The following is a 22,264-nucleotide window of genomic DNA, read 5'->3' as shown; positions in this document are numbered from 1 at the left end:
CTCCTCTTTTCCCTCCTACTTTAAGCAAAGGTCCCACTACTTTAAGCAAACCAGATGCCAGGCACCCCCACTAGGCCACCCCAGGCTTGTCTGGATCCACCTGGGGGCCACTGCCTCAGATTCCAACTAACAATGACTGTCACAGACCAGCCTGTCTTATGGGCTCTATTGTTTCTCCAAAAAAGATGTGTTGAAATCCAAACCCCAGGTACTTATGGTTGGGACCTTATTTGGAAATAGTCTTTGCAGGTGTAATTAATTAAGACGAGATCAATACTGAACTAGAGCAGGTCCTGAGTCCAATATGACTGCTGTCTTTATAAGAAGAGAAGACAGAGATGCAGACAGACACAGAGGAAGGAGGTCATGTGAACAGAAGCCAAGATTCGGGTGATGCACTTGCATGCAAACCAAAGACGACCAGTAACCACCAGAAGCTAGGACAAGATACAGAATGATTCTCCCCTCAAGCCTTCAGAGAGAGCTTAGCCCTGCTGATAACTTTGACTTTGCACCTCCAACTTCCAGCCCTGTGGGAGAATCTACTTCTGTCTCAAGACACACGGTCCGTGGGAATAGCATACTTAGGAAACCAATGCAGCCTGTTTATTCCTTCTCTTCACCAGGTCTTGGCTTGCCTATCGCCTGCTCTTAGAGATCGGCCCTGACCTCCAGCTTGGGCCAGGCTCTCTTTATTCTCAGGCTCCTCCTAACACAAATGAATTATTGTGGTGATGGTTTCAGCTGCTAAGTCGTGTCCGACTCTTTGCGACCCCGCGACTGCCAGGCTCCTCTATCTAGGGGATGTCCCAGGCAAGAATACTAGGGTGGGTTGCCATTTCCTTCTCCAGGGGATCTTCCTGACCCAGGAGTTGAACTTGTGTCTCCTGCATTGCAGGCAGCTGCTTTCCAGGCAGATTTTTTCACTGCTGAGCCACCTTACATCATTACAATCAACTGTGTCATTGCTTATTAATCCTAGCATCTCCCATGAGAGCAGAAGCTCCATGAAGACAAGAATCACAGTGGTCCTAATTCCATTACTCTTTCAAGAACATCCCTGGCAAAGAATGAAATTCCGCTATTTGCAACTACATGGATAGACCTGAAGGGTATCAGGCTTTAGTGAAATGAATCAGACAGACAAAGCAAAAAGTTATACGTGCGATCTAAAAAAGCCATGCAAATAAATGAATATAACAAAACAGAAACAAACTCACAGATATAGAGAATGAACTAGTGCTTGCCAGTGGGCTGGGGAAGGAGGGAGGGGCAGCATATGCATGGGGATTAAGAGGTATAAACTAGTCTTATAAAATAAATAAGCTACAAGGATACACTGTACAATGCAGGGAAGATAGCCAATATTTTATAATGACTTTTTAAAAGAAATGTTTTGGCCATACCACGTGGCTTGCATAGTAATTCCCCAACGAATGACTGAACCTATGCCTGCTGCAGTGGAAGCATGGAGTCTTAACCACTGGACCATCAGGGAATTCCCTGCAATGACTTTGTATGCCTATTTATTTTTGGTTGCACTGGGTTTTCATTGCTGCGTGGGCTTTTCCATAATTGCAGCAAGTGGGGTCTACTCTCTAGTTGCAGTGTGCGGGCTTCTCCTTGCAGCGACTTCTCCTGTTGTGGAGCACAGGCTCGGGGGCGCATGGGCTTCAGTAATCCTGGCACGTGGGGTTAGTTGCTCCCAGGCATGTGGAATCTTCCTTGATCAGGGATTGAACTCCTGTCCCCGGCATTTGGCAGGTGGATTCTTAACCGCTGGACCACCAGGGAAGCCCTCCTATAACGACTTTAAATGGAGTATTCTACAAAAACACTGAATCAGTATGTTGTACATCTGAAACTAATATTTTAAATCAACTGCACTTCAATTAAGAAAAAGAAAGAAGAGGATTTCCCTGGTGGTACAGTGGATGAGAATCCGCCTGTCAATGCCGGGGACACGGGTTCAATCCTCGGTCCGAGAAGACCACTCGGAGCTCCTAAAGCTGCTGCCCCACAATTACTGCACCTGCTCTCTAGAGCCCGGGCGGCGAGCCATAGCTACTAAAGCCCACACGCCCTAGAGTGTGTGCTCTGCAACAAGAGAAGCCATTGAAACGAAAAGCCCGAGCTACTAGAGAAAGGCGATTCACAGCAATGAAGACCCAATGCGGACAAAAAATGAAATAAAAAAAAAAGTGGGGTAGTTTTTCGTATGTCAGTGACACCCCAATAAAGCTGAAAGAACAAATCACTATGGTAATGTTAGGACACAGGAACAAAACTGCATTTGAGTGGAATCCAGTGAGGTAGGCTTGTCTTCTGGTGACTGTATTTTGGCTTCAGCGCATGAATTTCATCCTGGGTTCCTCAGCAATTCTAGGAATGTTTCTGGAATGTTTCTGTGTCTCTCCACCCAGTTCTCATGCCCTTTTCTGCAATAACTCCCCACAAGGCTGAGCTGACTAAATTACACACTCTTGAAAGAAACACAAATACGTGCAAAGATGCTTTCTCATGAGAGATCATTTTCCTCATCAAACTTCCTTGCCTTGTTGGAGCCACTTTGTTCTGTCTTTCATGCTTATATTACACATGAGATCTGCAGGACAGAATGTTTTAGAAATGAACTCTGTTTATATATATGTGTTAGTCATGTCCGACTCTGTGACCCCATGGACTATACCCTGACTGGCTCCTCTGTCCATGGAATTTTCCAGGCAAGAATGCTGGAGTGGGTTACCATTTCCTTCTCCAGGGGATCTTCCCAAGCCAGGGATAGATCCTGCATCTCTTGCACTGCAGGCAGATTCTTTATCATCTGAGCCACCAGGGAAGCTCTCTGTTTACAGCTGCCTTTTTGGCTGCTGCTGCTGCTGCTAAGTCACTTCAGTCGTGTCCGACTCTGTGCGACCCCACAGACGGCAGCCCACCAGGCTCCCCAATCCCTGGGATTCTCCAGGCGAGAACACTGGAGTGGGCTGCCATTTCCTTCTCCAATGCATGAAAGTGAAAAGTGCAAGTGAAGTCCCTCAGTAGTTTCTGACTCTTAGCAACCCCATGGACTGCAGCCCTCCAGGCTCCTCCATCCATGGGATTTTCCAGGCAAGGGTACTGGAGTGGGGTGCCATTGCCTTCTCCCCTTTTTGGCTGAAAGAATGCTAAACTCTTCTTTCATTCAACAAATGTATCCTGGGGGGAGGGACAGATTAGGAGTTTGGGGTTAAAATATACACACTACTATAAATAAAATGGGGCTTCCCAGGTGGTGCTAGTGGTCAAGAGCCCACCTGCCAATGCAGGAGACACAGGAGACCCAGGTTCAATCTCTGAGTTGGGAAGATCCCATGGACAGATGAGCTTGGTGGGCTACAGTCCACGGGGTCACAAAGAGTCATACATGACTGAGCTACTGAGCACAACCAACAAGGACCTACTGAAGAGGACAGGGAACTATATGCAATGTCTTGTAATAACCTATGATGGAAAAAAATCTAAAAAAGAATACATATACACACGACTGATCATCTGTGCCCATACATATATAGACATACAACTGAATCATTTTGCTGTACTCCTGAAACTAACACAGCATTGTAAACCAACTCTACATCAATAAAAATTTTAATTAAAATAAAAATTAAAACAATGCTATGAAAACAAAAACCAAAAAAAGCACAAGTATATCCTGACATTTATTGTGCGTCAAGCTCTGCTAGGTATTAACAGGAACAAAAACATCTTTGTCTCCTCTTGGGGTTCTGGAGGTGAGATAAAGGAGAGAGATGTTTTCTTTATTTTCTTTCTTTTTTTCTGTACTGAGATGTAGTTGCAGCATGCGGGATCTAATTTCCTGACCAGGGACTGAACCCCAGCCCCCTGATTTGGGAATGGAGAGTCTTAGCCACTGGACTACAAGGGAAGTCCCAGGAGATAGATATTGAATTCATTACACATTACAGTTAATGATTACAATATGGGTCACATAGGAAAATGAAAGCTTGCAATGGTGGGAAATAGTATAGTTCAGGGGTTGTGATTCAGGAGGACTTCTGAGGAAGCTTATTAGTCAGAAGAGGCTGACGTTAGTCAGAAAAGGTCAAGTTTCCCTGCAGTAACAAACAAGTCCAAAGTTCAGTGGTTCAACTCAACCAAAGTTTACTTCTCCCTCGTGTTACTCATTCTACGTGAGCTGCAGGGGCTTAGCTCCACACAGCCGTGCTGGGGTCCAGGTTGACCAGATATCCACCATCTTGCAGCTGCACCATCAGGAAGAAATCACTGTCTCAGTTGCTGTGGAAGGACGAGAGAGAGACTGGAGAAGCTTGTGTGGGCTTTTTCATGCCTCCTCAGAAGTGACTGACATACAGAAGTGAAGTGTCATTTCCACTCACATTTCAATAGCCAGAAATAGTCAAGAGAGTCACCAAATTGAAGTTGTTTTTCATTCAAAAGATAGTGATCTCTAAAAATGTTTATCATAGGAGCTAAAAGATGGTGGGAATTGGAAAAAGAGAGAAGGACTGCTCTGGTGGTCCAGTGGATAAGAATCTGCCTGCCAATGCAGGGGACATGGGTTCAATCCCTGGTCCGGGAATTAAGATCCCACAATGCTGCAGAGTAACTAAGGCCATGCCCCACCACTACTGAGCCCACCCACTAGAACCCACGTGCTGCAACTACTGAAGCTCCTGGGCCCGAGAGCTGGTGCTCAGCAGCCAAGAGAAGCCCCACAACTAGAGAGCAGCTCCCACCTGCCTCAACTAGAGAAAGCCCACACGCAGCAATGAAGACTCAGCACAGCCAAATGAATAAATAAGAAAAGAGAGGAAGGAAGTGCGTTCTTGGTAGAACAAACAACGCATTCAAAGGCACCAGAAACAAAGAGACAATGGGTTGCTGTTGTCCAGTCATTAAGTCGTGTCTGATTCTTAGCAATCCCATAAACTTCAGCACACCAGGCTTTCCTGTCCTTCACTATCTCCCAGAGTTTGCTCAAACTCATGTCCATTAAGTCGGTGATGCCATTCAACCATCTCATCCTCTGTCCTCCCCTTCTCCTCTTGCCCTCAATCTTTCCTAGCATCAGGGTCTTTTCCAATGAGTCGGCTCTTTGTATCAGGTGGCTAAAGTATTGGAGCTTCAGCATCAGCCCTTCCAATGAATATTCAGGGTTGATTTCCTTCACGGTTGACTGGTTTGATCTCCTTGCTGTCCAAGAGACTCTCAAGAGTCTTCTCCAGCACCACAATTCAAAAACATCAATTCTTTGGCACTCAGCCTTCTTTATAGTCCAACTCTCATATCCATACATGACTACTGGAAAAACCCCAGTTTTGACTATACAGACTTTGACAATGGGGACATGGATTCAAAATTCTGACAGAAAACCATATTTCATCTAGATTACTATCTAGAGCCAAAATGTCAATCAAACATGAAGCGCAAGTAAAGGCGCATTCCAAAACATGGAAGGGCTCAAAAATGTTCTCTCTCGTGCCCTTATGTTTTTGGAAATTTACTGTGGGATGAACTCCACAAAGGGCTTTCCAGGTGACTCAGTGGTAAAGAATCCGCTTGTCAATGCAGGAGATTCAGAAGACTCGGGTTTGACCCCTGGGTGGGGAAGGTCTCCTGGAGGAGGAAATGGTAACCCACTCCAGTATTCTTGCCTAGAGAATCCCCATGGAGAGAGGAGCCTGGTGGGCTACAGTCCATGGGGTTGCAAAGAGTCAGATACGACTGAGCACAGCATGGCTGCAGCAGTCCACAATAATGGAAGCGTGAACAAAGACAAAGAGAAGACAAGAGAGGGAGGAAAGAATTCTGACTTAGGAAAGGGATAAAGAGAATTCCTAGGGGGTTTTCCTGGTGATCCAGTGGTTAAGAATCTACCTTCCAATGCAGGGGACTCAGGTTCCATCCCTTGTGGGGGAACTAAGATCCCACCTGCCTTGGGGCAACTAAGTCCAAGCACCTACTACTCAGTCCAAGCACTCTGGAGCCCATGCTGGGAAACAAACATCCTTCAAGGAGCAACTAAGACCCAATACAAGCAAAAATAAATTAACTGGGGGAAAAAAAACCAATTAAAAAATAAAGAGAATTCCTAGGATCCTGACAGGAAGAAATCCCCAACAAAAAGAAGCCAGGAGGAAAACAGAATGCTACGTCTATACTAGGCTTCCCAGGTGGCACTAAAGATAAAGAACCTGCCTGCTAATGCAGGTGACATAAGAGACATGGATTCAGTCCCTGAGTCGGGAAGATTCCCTGGAGAAGAGTACGGCAACCCACTCCAGTATTTTTGCCTGGAGAACCCCATGGGCAGAGCAGCCTGGGGGTAGGAGGACTACTGTCCATACGGTCACAGAGAGTTGGACATCACTGAAGGGACTTATCAGGCACACATTCACCTCTAGATTATTGGATAAATTTTATCATTTGGAAAGCTGAATTGAGATAAATTGCTAGAACTTCTAAGAAAGAGAACCAAAGAAAAAAAAAGGAAATTAACTCCAGTGGAGAAATTATATATCATAATAATTATACTTCTTAAGGGTATCCTTTGAAAGGAAATTATATTCCCATAAAATTAATAAAAACAACTTGAGCCACCAAGACAGATGAATGCATGTCTCATATTCAATTGATGACTCAGTGATACCACCTGATGGCTGGGAGGCATCTCAAACTCAACTGGCCCTAAACTGAACTCCCAGAATTTAACTTCTGCCTTTTCTGTTGTTCCGTGACCTTCCCATCTCAGATTCCTGAAAAACAACCTAGCAAGATTTGGGGACTCCTAACGGCCCACATGAACAGGCTCAGATCAAATTGAGTTGACCCCGCCCACATTTTCCAGCCTGACCAATCAGAGTAGTCCGTCCTCACCCACCCACCCCCACCCCGAACCCCGCGGTAGGAGATTGGTTAAGTTATGACATGTGATCCTAGAAAGGCCCATGAGATTCAGTACTGGGACTTCTGGTGGAACCCTAGAGCAATTGGCTATATCTTTCCAAGTTGCTACTGAGTGGGAATAATGAATCTGTAGCACCAAGAAGAATCTCTGCCACCCAAAGGGGAACTTGATGAGATCAAAGCTCAGCTGAGTCAAGAGAGAGTTGGATTCCTGGTGCTATCAGAGCTTCTTGATCCAGCCATGCCTGAAGTTAACTCAATTCCCAGATCCCCAGATTTCCAGCTACAGGAGTCAGTTCATTCCTAACCACAGCCTCCATGCTTGTTTGAGTTGTTTTTGAGTTGGACTTAATTTTTTTTTCTGGAACTTTCAGCTAAACAAATCCTGATAAATACAGCCCCTACTCCGTGCCAGGAACTGCACTACAGAGTTGACATGAGGGACTTCGCTGGTGGTCCAGTGGCTAAGACTCAGAGCTCTTAATGCAGGGAGCCCAGGTTTCATTCCCTGGCCAGGGAACTATAAAGAGGAGAGTGAAAAAGCTGGCTTAAAACTCAACATTTAAAAAACTAAGATCATGGCATCTGGTCCCATCACTTCATGGCAAATAGATGGGGAAAAGTGGAAACAGTGACAGATTTTATTTTCTTGGGCTCCAGAATCACTACGTCCGGTGACTGCAGCCATGAAATTAAAAGATGCTTGCTCCTTGAAAGACGGACAAACTTATGACAAACCTAGACAGCATATTAAAAAATAGAGACATTTTGCCGACAAAGATCCATATAGCCCAAGCCATGTTTTTTCCCAGTAGTCCGGAATGGATGTGAGAGTTGGACCGTAAGGAAGGCTAGGTGTTGAAAGATTGATTCTTTCAAATTGTGGTGCTATAGCGTTCCTTAAATTGCAAAAAGATCAAACCAGTCAATCCTAAATGAAATTAACCTTGCATATTCACTGGAGGGACTGATGCGGAAGCTGAAGCTCCAATACTTTGGCCACCTGATGGGAAGAGTCGACTCACTGGAAAAGACACTGATTCTGGGAAAGACTGAAGGCAAGAGGAGAAGGGGGTGGCAGAGGATGAGATGTTTAGAAGGCATCATTGACTCAATGGACATGAGTTTGAGCAAACTCCAGGAGACAGTGAGGGACAGTGAAGCCTGGAGTACCGCACGCAGTTCATGGGGTCGCAAAGAGCTGGACACAACTCAGTGACTGAACAACAGTGATGGGCAACTAGATCCCACATGTCACAACTAAAGATCCCACTTGCTGCAACTGGGACCTGGTGTAGCCAAGTTAAAAAAAAAAAAAAAGAGTTGACATGACCTATCTCATTGAACCCTGTGAGAGAGGGAATAATTAGGATTCCTATTTACTGATAAGGAAACTGAGGCTCAAATGAATCCATCTGCTGATCACTAGAGACAGAATTCCAACCCACGTCTGTCTGACCCCAAGTCTTGCTTCTCTGATCATGAGGAACAGTTGTCAGATTTGAAGATTCAAAGATAGACCACGGTATGATGAGGGGTGGGGAGGAGGGCAAGGGCCAGGTGCCAATGGCCTGGTTTGCTTGAGCTTTCTTTTTTCTCTTTTTAGATTGAAGTATAGTTTATTTACAATGTTGGGTTGGCTTCAGATTTACAGAAAAGTGATTCAGTTATACATACATATATATCTCCCCCCCCCCAGATGCTTTTTTTTTTTTTTAACTATTTATATATATGGCTGCATGGACTTCCCTGGTGGCTCAGAGGGTAAAGAATCTGCCTTCAATGCAGGAGACCCCTGGGTTGATCTCTGGGTTGGGAAGATCCCCTGGAGGAGGGAAACCACAACTCACTCCAGTATTCTTGCCTGCAGAATCCCATGGACAGAGGAGCCTGGAGGGCTGTAATCTATGGGGTTGCAAAGAGTCGGACACGACTGAATGACTAACACACACACACACACACACACACACACACACACACACACACACACACACTGAGTGACTAACACCCACACACATACAGGGTCTTAGTTGAGGTATCCAGCATCTTAGTTGCAGTATGTGGGATCTAGTTCCCTGACCAGGGATTGAACCCAGGTCCCCTCTAGTGAAAGCACTGAGTCTTAACTGTTGGACCACCAGGGAACTCCCCAGAATCACATACTTTAAATGGGTGAATTGTGTGGTATGTGAATTATATCTCAATAAAGTTGTTAAAAATAAATAATGTCTGACATTTATCAAGTGGTTAAGCTCCGGGTTTGGGCAATGTGTTAGCTCTTTACACCAATAAGGGTGCTCGTATCACAAGATCACTGTGAGAACGAAAAGACTTTCACGACTTCATTTTACAGACGAGGAGACTGAGGTCAGAGAGGTTAAGCAAGTCACACAGCAAAATGATGATCCGACAGCAGAGGCCTGATATTTGAGGTCCACAGATCCTCCCTTGTCCCGCCCCCAGCTTCACCCCCCACCCCTGCTCTTTCCTTCCCTTTTGCCACAATTCTGCCCTGCTGACCTGATTTCTATTTCTTTTAGGTACACATTCTCTCCAGCCTCCAGATTTTTGCATATGCTGACTCAATCCTTCTGCCCAGCTCTTCTTTCCCTTCCCCTCCAAATCTAGTTTGTGAAATGAATGTCTAAGCGTGAAGGGGAAGAGAGAGAGAGAGAGAGAGAGAGAGAGAGAGAGAGAGAGAGAGAGAGAGAGAGAGAGAAGGTTCTGATTCCAAGTTTCAAGGCTCATTTGGAAGTGAGGGATGCATGGAGGGGTGCCCCTGCCCCCTCTGCCTCCAGGGGACTCAGTTCCCCCATCCACACCTACAGCTTTTGGAGCCCTTGTTGTTTAGTCAGCCAGTCATATCCAACTCTTTAAGACCACGTGGACTCTGGCCAGCCAGGCTCCTCTGTCCAAGGGATTTCCCAGGCAAGAATACTGGAGCAGGTTGCCATTTCCTCCTCCAGGGGATCTTCCCTTCCCTCGGCCTGGGTTTAATCCTAGCAGTAACTGGGGACACATGTGTGGGAGGGTGAGGTCAGATTTTCCCCTGGGCAGCTCACAAGGTCCGAAGTGAGCAGGTGAGAAAAGCATGGCTCTGCCCAGTTTGTGCCCAGCACCTGGGGACGAGGTTATTTCCCCCCTACCCCATCCCTACGAAGCTGCCTTCTCCTCCCTTCCTCCTCCCAACTCAAAGACTCTTCTCAGAGCCTTTAAAAATCTTTAGCACTTCCGATGGCAGGGTCTGGGGAAGGGGCAGCAGGCACCATATTGGGCCGTAAAGGTGGCAAGAAGCAGCCCCTAAAGCAGCCCAGGAAGCAAGCCAAGGAACGGAGGAGGGAGATAAGACATTCAAGCAGAAGAAACTGGAGGAGCTACAAGCAAAGGCCTCGGGGAAAGGCCCTCTGGCCAGGGGTGGAATTAAGAAATTTGGCAAACAGTAAGCTGTTCCTTCAGAGAAGGCAATGGCACCCCACTCCAATACTCTTGCCTGGAGAATCCCATGGACGGAGAAGTCTGGTGGGCTGCGGTCCATAGGGTCTCAAAGGGTCAGACACGACTGAGCGACTTCCCTTTCACTTTTCACTTTCATGCATTGGAGAAGGAAATGGCAACCCACTCCAGTGTTCTTGCCTGGAGAATCCCAGGGACAGGGGAGCCTGGTGGGCTGCCATCTATGGGGTCCCACAGAGTTGGACACAACTGAAGTGACGCAGCAGCAGCAGCAGCAGCAGCAAGCTGTTCCTTGTGTCTGAGGCAATGAAGACCCTTATTTCCATTCCTGTTTAAAAATCTGGATTCCCTGCCATAATATCTGTTGCCACCTATAGCTAGAATGAAGTGTTGTCTTAGAACCTACTGTACATTTAAGAATAAACTTTGGTAAAAAAAAAAAAACTTTAATAAGGACATTCAGACAATAGTACTATTCAGTCATAAAACGAAACGAAAGAAAAAAAAGCGAAACGAAGGGACTTCCCTGGTGGTTCAGTGGCTAAGGCTCCAGGCTCTAAGTGCAGGGGACCTGGGTTGGACCCCTAGTCAGGGAACTAGATCCCGCATGCCTCGACTAAGACTTGGCCCAGCAAATAAATAAGGATATAAACATTAAAACAAAACAAAACAAAACAAAACTGTGCTCCTGACAGCACAGTCAGGCATTTCAAGTTCAAATAACTTCAGAGGCCAGGCTGGCAACAGAAATACCCAAAGCCACCCAGCAGAGTGAACTGGGGGCATATATCCACCCAAGGATTTCTCAGGCAAATGCTTTTTGTGTATTTTTTAAAATTATTTTATATTGAAGTATAGCTGATTTTGGCTTCCTTGATGGTTCAGACTGTGAAGGATCTGCCTGCAATGAGGGAGATCTGGGTTCAATCCCTGGGTGAGGAAGGTCTCCTGGAGAAGGGAATGGCTACGAACTCCAGTATTCTTGCCTGGAGAATTCCATGGACAGAGGAGCCTGGGGGGCTACAGTCCATGGGGTCGCAAAGAATCACAGAGAACTGAGCAACTAACATTTCATTTTCATAGCTGATTTATAATGCTGTGTTAGTTTCAGGTGTATAGCAAAGTGATTCAGTTATATCCATTCTTTTTCAGATTCTCTTCCCATACAGGCTATTACAGAATATTGAGTAGAATTTCCTGTGCTATACAGGAGGTCCTTGTTGATTATCTATTTTATCTATAGTAGTGTGTATATCAGAGAAATCGATGGCACCCCACTCCAGCACTCTTGCCTGGAGAATCCCATGGACGGAGGAGCCTGGTAGGCTGCAGTCCATGGGGTCTCGAAGGGTCGGACATGACTGAGCAACTTCCCTTTCACTTTTCACTTTCCTGTGTTGGAGAAGGAAATGGCAATCCACTCCAGTGTTCTTGCCTGGAGAATCCCAGGGACAGGGGAGCCTGGTGGGCTGCGGTCTATGGGGTCGCACAGAGTCGGACACGACTGAAGCGACTTAGCAGTAGCAGCAGTGTGTATATATTAATCCCAAACTCCTAATTTATCCCCCTCCTTTTCTTGATTAATAATTTTTTTTAATAGCAGTTTTAGTTTCACAGCAAAATTGAGCAGAAAGTACAGAGATCTCCCATATACACCCAGCCCTCCCACCCTAGTCCTCTCCCTCTATGGACATCCCACACAATAGTAGCGTATTTTGAACCGCTGGTGAATCTACATGACCCATGAACACATCATTATCACCCACAGTGCATAGTGGTTTTTTTTATTTTTCTGCATCCCACAGCTTGTGGGATCTTACTTTCCTGACTAAGGATTGAAACTATGAGCCCTGCAATGGAAGCTGTTTGTTCTAACCACTGGACCACCAACAAAGCCCCTCATTATACTTTTCTTAATTGGAATTTTTCTGTCAGAAAGAGTTGTTCCTTCGCCCTCATCTTAAAATAGACTCACTCGTGTATTTAAATCAGTTTCACTTGTTATTTATTCTTCGGGTTATAATTCAATTCTAATGCTGTCTAGTTTGTTCAAAATTGTTCCAGCTTTGGCCAGCAGGAGTTCTTTTCAGGCTGGCTCCTGTCCTTTTTCCTTTTTTATTTTTCCACTTCTGGCTCTAGAAGATGCTTCAGTGTCCTTGTGGATTTTCTCTGCCCTTATCCTAGAAGCAGCCATTTCTCCAAGGAGTCCTGGTTCCTCCTACCGGAAAATGGTATTTAGAAACCAGATCTGGATGCTGAGTGTTCTCATTGCTTCTAGGGCGTCATTGCTTCTGGACACAAGGCAGACAGAGCTAGGAAATCTGTATACACTCAAACCTATATTTATTTAAAAAAAATTTTATTGGAGTATAGCTGCATTACAATATTGTGTTCATTTCTGCTGTACAGCAAAGTGAATCAGCTCTATGTATATATCTACTCCTTTTTGGATTTCCTTCCCATTGAGGTCACCACAGAGCATTAAGCAGAGTTCCCTGTGCTATATACAGTAGGCTCTCATTAGCTATCTATTTATACACAGTATCAGTAGTGTATATATGTCAGTCTCAATCTCCCAGTTCATCCCACCCGCCCTTCCCCTGCCTTGGCATCTGTATGTTTGTTCTCTGCCTCTGTGTTTCTATTTCCACTTTGCAAATAGGTTCATCTCTAACTATTAAACATTTCATAATGATAACCCCATCTAGCACCACATTGCTTATTTGCAACTTCCTCTCCAACAGTATGAAGAGTGGTTGTCAGTATCTACAATCTATGTACTTATTTGTTCAATGCTAGTACATAGCTATTCCCAAATTAAGCTCTACCCCTGTGAGATGCAAACTCACTCACCCGAGTACAGTGTTTCTATACAGTTCAGACAGACATTTGAATAGGAAACCTTGGAGCCAGGCAAGCAAATCTTATAGTTGTGAGGCAGAGTTGGCTCTCTGACCTACAGTTTGAGACACCACCCCCTCCCCTCCTTGCGGAAACATGACTGCTCTGGTCTTTGGTCGTGGGAAAGTTGTCAGCTTGCAGCTCCCTGCAGCCACATTCAAGCCTCAGAACTGGTAGGTGGGAGATAGATAGAGGTGGGGGAATGGGAAGTCTTGCTGCAGCCCACTACCTCTCTGGATGGGCAGAGGTGCGAGGGGGCTGTGGGAGGCATTTTGCTCTTTTAGAGCCGAGGCTACAGCTCAGGAAGAATGGGTACAGATTGGGTGGAGCAGCCCCTGCGGGTGATGGCCCTGGCAGCAGAACTTGCCAGGCAGGTGTGCCAGCCCAGGCATGCATCAGGCGGGCAGGCTGTGGCAGGGGTGCCCTTCCCTGGGAAGAGTCCAGGCATGGGTGGGGGGCAAGGGGTGGGGCGGGCTGGGCTGGTGGTGGTACGTGGGGCGGGTGGGGCCTGAGCTGAACCCCTTCTAATTCCTCCTTGGGGATACAGTGGTGCCCAGTAGCGCCTGTGCGTGCGTGCTGAGTCGCTTCAGTTGTGTCCGACTGTGGACTGTAGCCAGCCAGGCTCCTCTGTCCATGGGATTCTCCAGGCAAAGAATACTGGAGTACATTGCCATGACTTCCTCCAGGGGATCTTCCCTACCCAGGGATCGAACTCACATCTCTTAAGTCTACCTGCATTGACAGATAGGTTCTTTCCCACTAGTACCCTAGCCAACATGTATTGAACACTCACCTGTGTCTTGAAGCTCCATTCCATCCCTTCTTCCTCAAGGGCATCTCTCAGAGTGGAAACTGTCATCATCCATTTTACAAAAGAGGCCACCGAGGCTCCAAGGAGACTGTCATTTGTCTGGAGTCCTAGATGACAAAGTAACTGAGCCTGGCTCCAGACTCCAAGCTCTTAATCTTTACTCAGTGACTGGGCAGAAGCACAGACAGGGCCCCTGCCTTCCTGGAGCTGGGAGTCCAGGGCAGAGTCATACGATGTGCCACACGAATCAGTAAGTAATGAAGGTCATTTCAGACGGTACCAACTGCAGTGTGAGACTGGGGAGGAGGCGGACACAGACCGGAAGGCCTCTCTGAGGAAGCGACCGCCTGGGAAGGGCTGGGGCAGGGTGTTCCGGGCATGCTGATCCCCAAGTCCCAAGGTCTTGAAGAGTGTGAGGAACTGGTGTGTGTGTTGAGGGGAGACAGTGGGGCTGGAATAGGAAGAACGGAGATAAAAGCGGGAGAGACTGTGCCAGGCCTTGTGGGCTTTGAAGGCCTGGTACTTTTTGAATTTGGACTTTTACTCTGAGCCACATAGGGAGCCATGGGACCATCTGGACAGAAGAAGGCTGTGATCTTGTGGGATCTCATGCATGAAGTGGCACAAGTTGGGGGTGCTGGGCCGGGGACCGGGGGCCGGAAGCCCCCCTCCACTGTATATAGGGCCCGTGGGAGGTGAGATTGCCACTTGGGAGGTGAGAAGCAGCCACATTCCCACCCTAGGGTGTGGCTTCCCCTTTGCAGAAGGGGGTCATTTATCAAGCACATGGCCCTGACACTTTGGGGGAATCTTCAGGGCTCATCCTCGATGGCTTGGTGGGGGAGGCTGGGGGCTCCAGCATCAAATCTCACCACACTCACCCCACACAACAACCATCTCCACGCCCCCCAACTCTGGCTTCCCTGGCTGCACTGCCCCAGTGCCTGATCTGTTGGAGCAGGCGAAGAGGAGAGAAGTCACTCAGTCCTGCTGACTCTCAGCGACCCCATGGACTGCACTTACCAGGCTCCTCCATCCATGGGATTTTCCAGGCAAGAGTACTGGAGTGGGTTGCCATTTCCTTCTCCAGGGGATCTTCCCAACCCAGATTTCCAGCGTTGCAGGCAGACGCTTTACCGTCTGACCCACCAGGGAAGGAGCAGGGAAGAGTGGTTCTATTTGGAGCCACTGGGATCCCTAAGAGGCGACAGGAGGATGCAACCTAGCCTGGGTGCCCCAAGGGGTCTCTCTCCCCCTCTCTCCCATCTGACCCGTCTGATCCATCCGCTGATCCTCTCTGGGCCGCCCTCACCCCACCGGAGGCCGAGGCCGGCAGAACCTGAGGCAGCCGGTGCAAAGGGCACAGTCCTAGCGAAGGTCGCAGCAGCCAGGCCCCAGCCCCCACTTCCCGGCTGTGGCCTCTGATCCGAGGGAGCTTCCCAGCGTGGAAGCTCCTGGGAAGTGGGGGTGGCGGGTGCGGGGCCAGCTGGGACTGGCCCATTGGAGGAGCTGAGGCCTGGGAGAGGCGTGGGAGAGACACAGAGAAAGACAAAGAAGCGACTGAGAGAGACACACACACACACAGAGACGGGGAGAAACAGAGACGGAGAGACCCCGAGAAATCAGAAGGGAGACACACAGGGAGAAAGTGAGGGAGACATTCATTCATTCACTCACTCACTCCGCGGCTGCTTACTGGGCACGGGCTTGTGTCCAGGCAGTGCCCAGAGCAGACACAAATCTCTTCTCCGGTGGGGTTGACTGTCTGGTGGGGACACAGCCCAGAAACCTGATAACCGAGTAAACCACTTTGTCGAGAGTGATAAGGGCGAGAGATACGGGGTGGGGGAAGCGGGACAACCAGGGGGACCTACGAGCCAGATTCTTCTTATCTGGGGAGGAGAAGATTCCCACCAGCATCTTGACCGCGCCTGCCCCTCCCCCACCCGCCCCAAACTGGGGACGGGAGAGGGATAAGGGGGTGGGGCCTGCGCCAGGAAGCCGACGGCTCTATCTGTTGTGGGGGGAGGGGAATTGAGGCTACGGCTGCTAAAGACCCTTCTTAACCCGGGTTGCGGGGGTTCCTCCGCCGCCTGGACGTCCTTGGGGTGCAGCCCAGGGTGTTCAATCAGAAGGTAGGTGGGAAAAGGGGAGGGATCAGTGCCCAGAGTACAGAGGGGACCCCTCTATTAGGTGTTGGGGGGACGGGGGGGAAAGAAACTCAGGTTGCGGCCGCCCGGGGTGAAGAACCCTCCCCCTGCTCGTGTCTCCGGATCCTCCCACCGCGACGGAGCATCCCTGGGAGGGCCGCCCGGGCCAGGAGCGGGGAGCCGAGGGCTGACCAGTGCCAGTCGGCGCCGAGGGCGCGTTCCGTTGCCGCGGCGGGTGGTACAGGCTGGCAGACACGCGCTGGCAGCCGCGGGCTGGCAGCCCGTACCCCAAGAGGAGGAGGGGGCAACTGCTGGCGATCTCCAGCGCTCTGCCTTGGGGGCCGCCCCCTCGCCTGCCCCCAGCCCCGCCTCCCGAACAGGGGCCGCTGTCTCCGCTCCCGGCCGCGCGACTGTCGAGCGCGCACTACCTGGGAGCAGGGGTGAGTGTCCACCACTGGGTCCTTTCGCGCGCGGGGCTCGTCCTGGCCTGGGGGTGGGGGTTGCCCTGGCCACCACCCTTGTCCCCTTGGCTTGGATTTCTCGGGCCTTTCCCGAAGTCTCTTGGAAGGGGAAAATCTGAGATTTCGGGACTGGGTGCGGGGACCCGGGACGGGGGTGGAAGGCACCCGGAATCCCCCCGCCTCGTCCTCTACCAGCCACACCACTGCAAGTTTCGCTACCTCACTCTTGTCTCCAGGCAAAAGGAGGAGAGGTGGGAGGTACACAGGCTGCGAACCACTGCGCAGTGTCCCCAGAGCAGCGAGTGTGACCCTGGGGTGACCCTCATCTGCGTGTATTTGGTGTCCCCTTCACCCCAGCATGGCTGAGTCCGTGACTTGCTGTGAGTCTGATTTGCGCCTGGTTCCCTGTGTGCAGCTCAAGCCATCTGGGAGCCATTTGTTTCTGCCCTGTCCAGTTAAATCCGTTCCCCTCCCCAGGCCCTGGTTTCCTCATCTGTTCAGTGGGACTTCCGTGACTGTGTCTCAGTTTCTGCGTGGATGTGTTTGTGTGGAGCATGAAAATCTTTGTGTCTGCTTCTTTGCGAGGTACTTCGTCTGAGCCTCAGTTTCCTCGTCTGTAAATTGGGGTTAAGGGGAGACTGCCCAGGGTATGTTAGCGCCAAGTCACAGTTAGGAGGTATTATTATACTTTAATGACGTGTATGTCCCGCAAGAGTCTATGAGAGGTGAATTCCGTCTGCTGCCCTCAGGCTCTGGCCCTGCAAAATGGGTGGAGTTTTCTTTGCCTTCTCACTGGGGTTTTGCAGCGAATGAAGGGGGGAGTTCGCAGGGAAAAAACCTCTATGCAGCGAGGCGTGTAGATTGTGGGGTTCTGGGTCCCAGGGGGTGGGTGGAGGTTGTGAAATTGTGGCCTGTGAGACTAGGCATAAGATCCTGTCTGTGTGTGGGGGAATTTGTATATATCTTTCAGTGTCCGTGTGTGAATGTACTTCCTTTTTTAAAAATTTTATTTTTGTGCTTTCTTTTTTAAAAACTATTTTTATTTATTTTTGGCTGTGCTGGGTCTTTGTTGTTGCGTGAGCTTTTCACTAGTTGCACCCAGTGGGGACTACTCTCTAGTTGCCCAGCGCGGACTTCTTGCGCGGGTTCTTCTGTTGCAGAACACGGGCTCTAGGGCGCTCGGTTTTCAGTAGTTGCGGTGCGTGGGCTCAATAGCTGTGGCGCACAGGCTCAGTTGCTCTGCGGCCTATGGGATCCTCCCAGACCAGGGATTGAACCCTTGTCTCCTGCACAGGCAGGCGGTGGATTCTTATCCACTGGACCAGCAGGGAAGACCTGAACGTACTTTCATGGTTCCCTGAGAGGGTGTAACTGCGCATTTTGCCCTAGTTTGTGACTATCTATGCACATGTCCTTGTCAATGCGTCACTGTATTTGTCGCGTTCTCTGTGTGTCTGTTTCTGGTTTTGACTAAGATGGCTCTGGATATCTGTGCCTGTGTATGAATTATTAGTGTCCCTCTCATGTGGGACTCTGTTACCCTGTCCCCTCTGATATGATTTGTCTCCTTGTGTTGGCCTGTCTCCATGGACACCCCCCTTCTATCCCAAATTCCCTCTGGGCGTGAGTGTAGGGTAGGGAGTAGGGGGTTAGAACCCCTTCCCAGGTCAGGGGCCGCTTATGCCTGCCTTCGCAGGCCGCCGGGGATGGTGCGCATGAGGCCTGACATTGCTCCCACCTCTCCGCAGCCTTGGGGCGGGCGGCCCATGGAGCCGGGGCTGCTGCGGCCCGCGCCGGTGAGCGAGGTCATCGTCCAGCATTACAACTACACCGGCAAGCTCCGCGGTGCGCGCTACCAGCCTGGCGCCGGACTGCGTGCAGATGCCGTCGTGTGCCTGGCCGTGTGCGCGCTCATCGTGTTGGAGAACTTAGCCGTGCTGATCGTGCTCGGACGCCACCCGCGCTTCCATGCGCCCATGTTCCTGCTTCTGGGCAGCCTCACGCTGTCCGACCTGCTGGCCGGCGCCGCCTATGCCGCCAACATCCTGCTGTCCGGGCCGCTCACCCTGCGTCTGTCGCCCGCGCTCTGGTTCGCCCGTGAAGGCGGCGTCTTCGTGGCGCTCTCCGCGTCCGTGCTGAGCCTTTTGGCCATTGCACTCGAGCGCCTCCTCACCATGGAGCGGCGGGGACCCGCGCCCGCCGCCCGTCGGGGGCGCACGTTGGCGCTGGCGGCCGCCGCCTGGGGCTTGTCCCTGCTCCTCGGACTACTGCCGGCGCTCGGCTGGAATTGTCTGGGCCGTCTGGAGGCCTGCTCCACGGTCCTGCCGCTCTACGCCAAGGCCTACGTGCTCTTCTGCGTGCTCGCCTTTCTCGGCATTCTGGCAGCCATCTGCTCGCTCTACGCGCGGATATACTGCCAGGTGCGCGCCAAGGCGCGGCGCCTCCGGGCGCACCCCGGGACTGGCGAGGGCTCCTCGGTGCGCGCGCGCCACACGCCGCGCTCCTTGGCGCTGTTGCGCACGCTCAGCGTGGTGCTCGTGGCCTTCGTGGCCTGTTGGGGCCCCCTCTTCCTGCTGCTTTTGCTGGACGTGGCGTGCCCGGCGCGCGCCTGCCCTGTGCTCCTGCAAGCGGACCCCTTCCTGGGCCTGGCCATGGCCAACTCGCTCCTGAACCCCATCATCTACACGTTGACCAACCGCGACCTGCGTCACGCGCTCCTGCGCCTCGTCTGCTGCAACCGGGGCCGCTGCTGCCGAGACCCAGGTGCCTCCCGGCGGTCGGGGAGCGCCCCTGGGGCTTCGGGCGACCTGCATCGCTGGCTACCTCCCGGCCTGGATGGCAGCTCCAGCCGCTCCGAGCGCTCCTCTCCCCAGCGGGACGGGTTAGAGACCAGCTGTTCCACCGGCTGCCCTGGTGCACCCACGGTCGCCGGGACCCTGGTAACCCCGCCAGCTACAGACTGACACCCTTTGACCGCCATTGCCCTCCCTAAGAGCTCTTTTGCAGACTTTCTTTTTAAATAAAGGAATTTATAGGAAAAAGCAGCCACAGATGAAGATGGTGGAGGCAGAAAAGACCTAGGAAAATATATTTTATTGACGCTAAACTCCACAGCAATGAACAAAACAGACAAAAATCCCTGCTTTTGTGGAATTGATGTTCTTGCGTCGGACTCAGAGATGATAACGGAGTGAAGAAGTGTGGAGATGATTCCGGTGACAACACAGTGATGCGATGGTGGTCAGGTGATGCCTTTTTGAAGAGGTGGTGACATGTGATGTGGGCTGAGGTGATGATTATCCTGGGAGCTTTTATTTTGGCATGTGGGGTCTTAGTTCCCTAATCTGGAATGAGCCCACAACCCCTGCAGTGGAAGCAGGGAGTCCTAACTGTGGCCTGCTGGGGAATTCCCTGTCCGGGGACCTTCCGAAGGAAGAGCATTTCAGAACGGGGGAGCAGCAGGTGCAGAGGTCCTAAGGCTAGAATATGCCTGTGTGTTCTCTCAGAAGCAAAGATCTTAGTGCCATTGGCACAAGGATGGAGAGGCAGACAAGAAACAAAGACAGGAAAATAATGGGGCAGGTGGGGCAAAGCCTTATGGACCCAGGGGAGAAACTTCTGCTCTGAGTGAAGTAGTACTCCTGGAAGCTTCTAGGCAGAGGAAGGACTTAATCAGGCTCAGGTATTTGCACCTACCTCTGATCTCTGTAGAGGGTGAAGCCAGGAGAACTGGGTGATGGTAACTGCCTAGGGGAGTGATGACAAGGACTGGGACGGTATAGATTCTCCACAGACTTGGGAGGGATTGGACAGAATTATTGAGGAATTGGGTGTGGGGGAGAAAGGAGTCAAGGACAAGTGTTCACTTTTAGAGGAGAGGCCAAAGATGGAGCACCCCAAAACTTGACTCCAGGAGACTCAGCCTGTTCCTCTGTGAAACAAGATTTTTTTTGAAAGTGGTATCAGATCCTTCATAAAAGAATAAAAATATAATTGAATAATAAGAGTAATAACAGTTGATTTTACCCTTGGTGGCTCAGCTGGTAAAGAATCTGCCTGCAATGTGGGAGACCTGAGTTAGATCCCTGGGTTGGGAAGATCCCTTGGAGGAGGGCATGGCAACCCACTCCAGTATTCTTGCCTGGAGAATCCCCATGGACAGAGGAACCTGGCGGGCTGCGGCCCATGGGATTAAAAAGAGTCAGAGCAACTGATTGACTAAGCACAGAACAGCACAGTTACTCCCATAGTATTCTAGGCCTGGGACATGCCTTTTTCTCACCTTTCCTACAATCTTGTAAGGTAGGTTTTCTCACTCCCATTTGACAGATGAGGAGAATCCAGGAACTGAGTATTTTGTCCTATTTTCTGAGCCAGGATTTTAGCCAAGGAGGTTAGGCTCCACCGTTCCGGTTCCAAGAGGTCTGTTACGCCCAGACCAACACTCCTTTGTTCAAGGGTCTGCATTTTCAGCCAGGGGTGATATTAGGGCCCCGGCTGTGGCCATGAAAGGTTTCAGGTGTCCTGACCACAGTTCCCAGCTGTCTCAGGCTCCCAGCTGTCCCCAGGCACATTCCTAACCTCACTGTGGAGAGGCAGGCTGGAGAGGGGCAGGGTGGGTTTGGGGAAAGGGCCTGGGGCTTCGGGTTCAGATTGTGGTATATCACTTGCCGGGACACAGCAGAACTGCAGGCAGCTGAAAAGTATGTAGTGTGTAGGGGTGGGGGTGAGGGGCACTGACCAGCCAGGGGACCTGAGTTCCCGTGGGCCACGCTCACAACGTCCCTGCACGCTATAAGCACTGAGAAAACCAACCTATTTCCTGGAACATAAACACTCAAGCCTGGGGTCACATGCCAGTGCGCTTTGAGAACTGATTCTAATTTCCTCCCTGGTTACAGTATCCCCAGGCTTCTGTGATCTTCCAGGGCAACCTGAGCCACCCCACCCCATTGCTCAGTTGTTTGATGATGGTGTGATAGCAGAAGAGTTATTTACTTGTTCACATTCTACAAAATTCAAAAAGCACCAGTTCCCACTCCTGGATATATACACTTGGGAAACTTGCAGCGCCATTCTGTGGGTAAATGAGCTGAAATGTAAATACATCTCTCTTTTTACACAACTGTAGTATTGCTCTCCACCTTGCTTTGATCGTTTAATAGTATCATCTTGGAAATTGTTGCATGTCTAAATTTTGTACTTTGTTAATTGGAACAGCTTAGGTGCCTTAAACAACCAAAGTTTATTTCTCATAGTTCTGAAGGCTGGAAGTCCAAGATCAAGGTGTCAGCATGGAAAGCTTCTGGTGAGAACTCTCTTCCTAGCTTATAGACAGCTGCCTTCTGGCTGTGTCCTCACATGGTGGAGAAAGATCCAAGTTTTCTGGTGTTTCTTCTGATAAAGGCACTAATACCATCATGAGGGTCCCACCCTCATGACCTCATCTAAATCTACCTCCCCAAGCCCTCATCTCCAAATAACATCACTTATTTTTATATGTGGGCTCAGTCGCTCAGTTTTGTCTGACTCTGTGACCCCATGGACTGTAGCCTGCCAGG

At 50.0% G+C, this 22,264-nt stretch overlaps 2 protein-coding genes and 1 pseudogene across 9 annotated transcripts in view; 2 read left to right on the top strand and 1 right to left on the bottom strand.

The window, feature by feature from the left end:
- Positions 1 to 16,532, bottom strand: part of ATG4D (autophagy related 4D cysteine peptidase) — a 35,778-nt gene extending 19,246 nt beyond the window's left edge. The window contains exons 1-3 of one of the 4 annotated variants that reach the window (XM_069591068.1): positions 16,435 to 16,532; positions 15,789 to 15,881; positions 14,075 to 14,199 (exon numbers count right to left, since the gene is read on the bottom strand). In XM_069591068.1, the coding sequence (XP_069447169.1) occupies positions 14,075 to 14,093 (19 nt within the window). In that variant the 5' untranslated portion in view covers positions 14,094 to 14,199; positions 15,789 to 15,881; positions 16,435 to 16,532. Of the gene's footprint in view, positions 1 to 14,074; positions 14,200 to 15,115; positions 15,408 to 15,431; positions 15,509 to 15,788; positions 15,882 to 16,434 lie in introns of those variants that run through there. The other 3 variants (XM_069591069.1, XM_069591070.1, XM_069591067.1) reach the window with 3 other exon arrangements.
- On the top strand, positions 10,162 to 10,370 carry LOC138440595 (translation machinery-associated protein 7-like; annotated as a pseudogene).
- S1PR5 (sphingosine-1-phosphate receptor 5) lies at positions 14,114 to 20,707 on the top strand. 5 transcript variants are annotated; one of them, XM_069591072.1, is made up of 3 exons: positions 16,118 to 16,227; positions 16,940 to 17,083; positions 18,452 to 20,707. In XM_069591072.1, the coding sequence occupies exon 3, from the start codon at positions 18,470 to 18,472 to the stop codon at positions 19,664 to 19,666; it is 1,197 nt and encodes a 398-aa protein (XP_069447173.1). In that variant the 5' UTR covers positions 16,118 to 16,227; positions 16,940 to 17,083; positions 18,452 to 18,469; the 3' UTR covers positions 19,667 to 20,707. The 5 variants fall into 5 exon arrangements, with proteins under 5 accessions (XP_069447175.1, XP_069447174.1, XP_069447173.1 ...); XM_069591074.1 differs by lacking the exons at positions 16,118 to 16,227; positions 16,940 to 17,083 and adding an exon at positions 14,114 to 14,342; XM_069591073.1 differs by lacking the exon at positions 16,940 to 17,083 and having other exon boundaries at positions 15,670 to 16,227.
- Positions 20,708 to 22,264: the final 1,557 nt, after the last annotated feature.

The sequence above is a fragment of the Ovis canadensis genome, chromosome 5 (genome assembly GCF_042477335.2).
Source record: "Ovis canadensis isolate MfBH-ARS-UI-01 breed Bighorn chromosome 5, ARS-UI_OviCan_v2, whole genome shotgun sequence".
Taxonomy (NCBI): Eukaryota; Metazoa; Chordata; class Mammalia; order Artiodactyla; family Bovidae; genus Ovis; species Ovis canadensis.
Note: the sequence above shows the minus strand (reverse complement) of the source record. Positions and strands in the feature narration are given on the sequence as shown.

Excerpts from the sequence above, each read along its gene's own strand:
- S1PR5 (XM_069591074.1), top strand. The coding sequence starts at position 18,470 with ATGGAGCCGGGGCTGCTGCGGCCCGCGCCGGTGAGCGAGGTCATCGTC.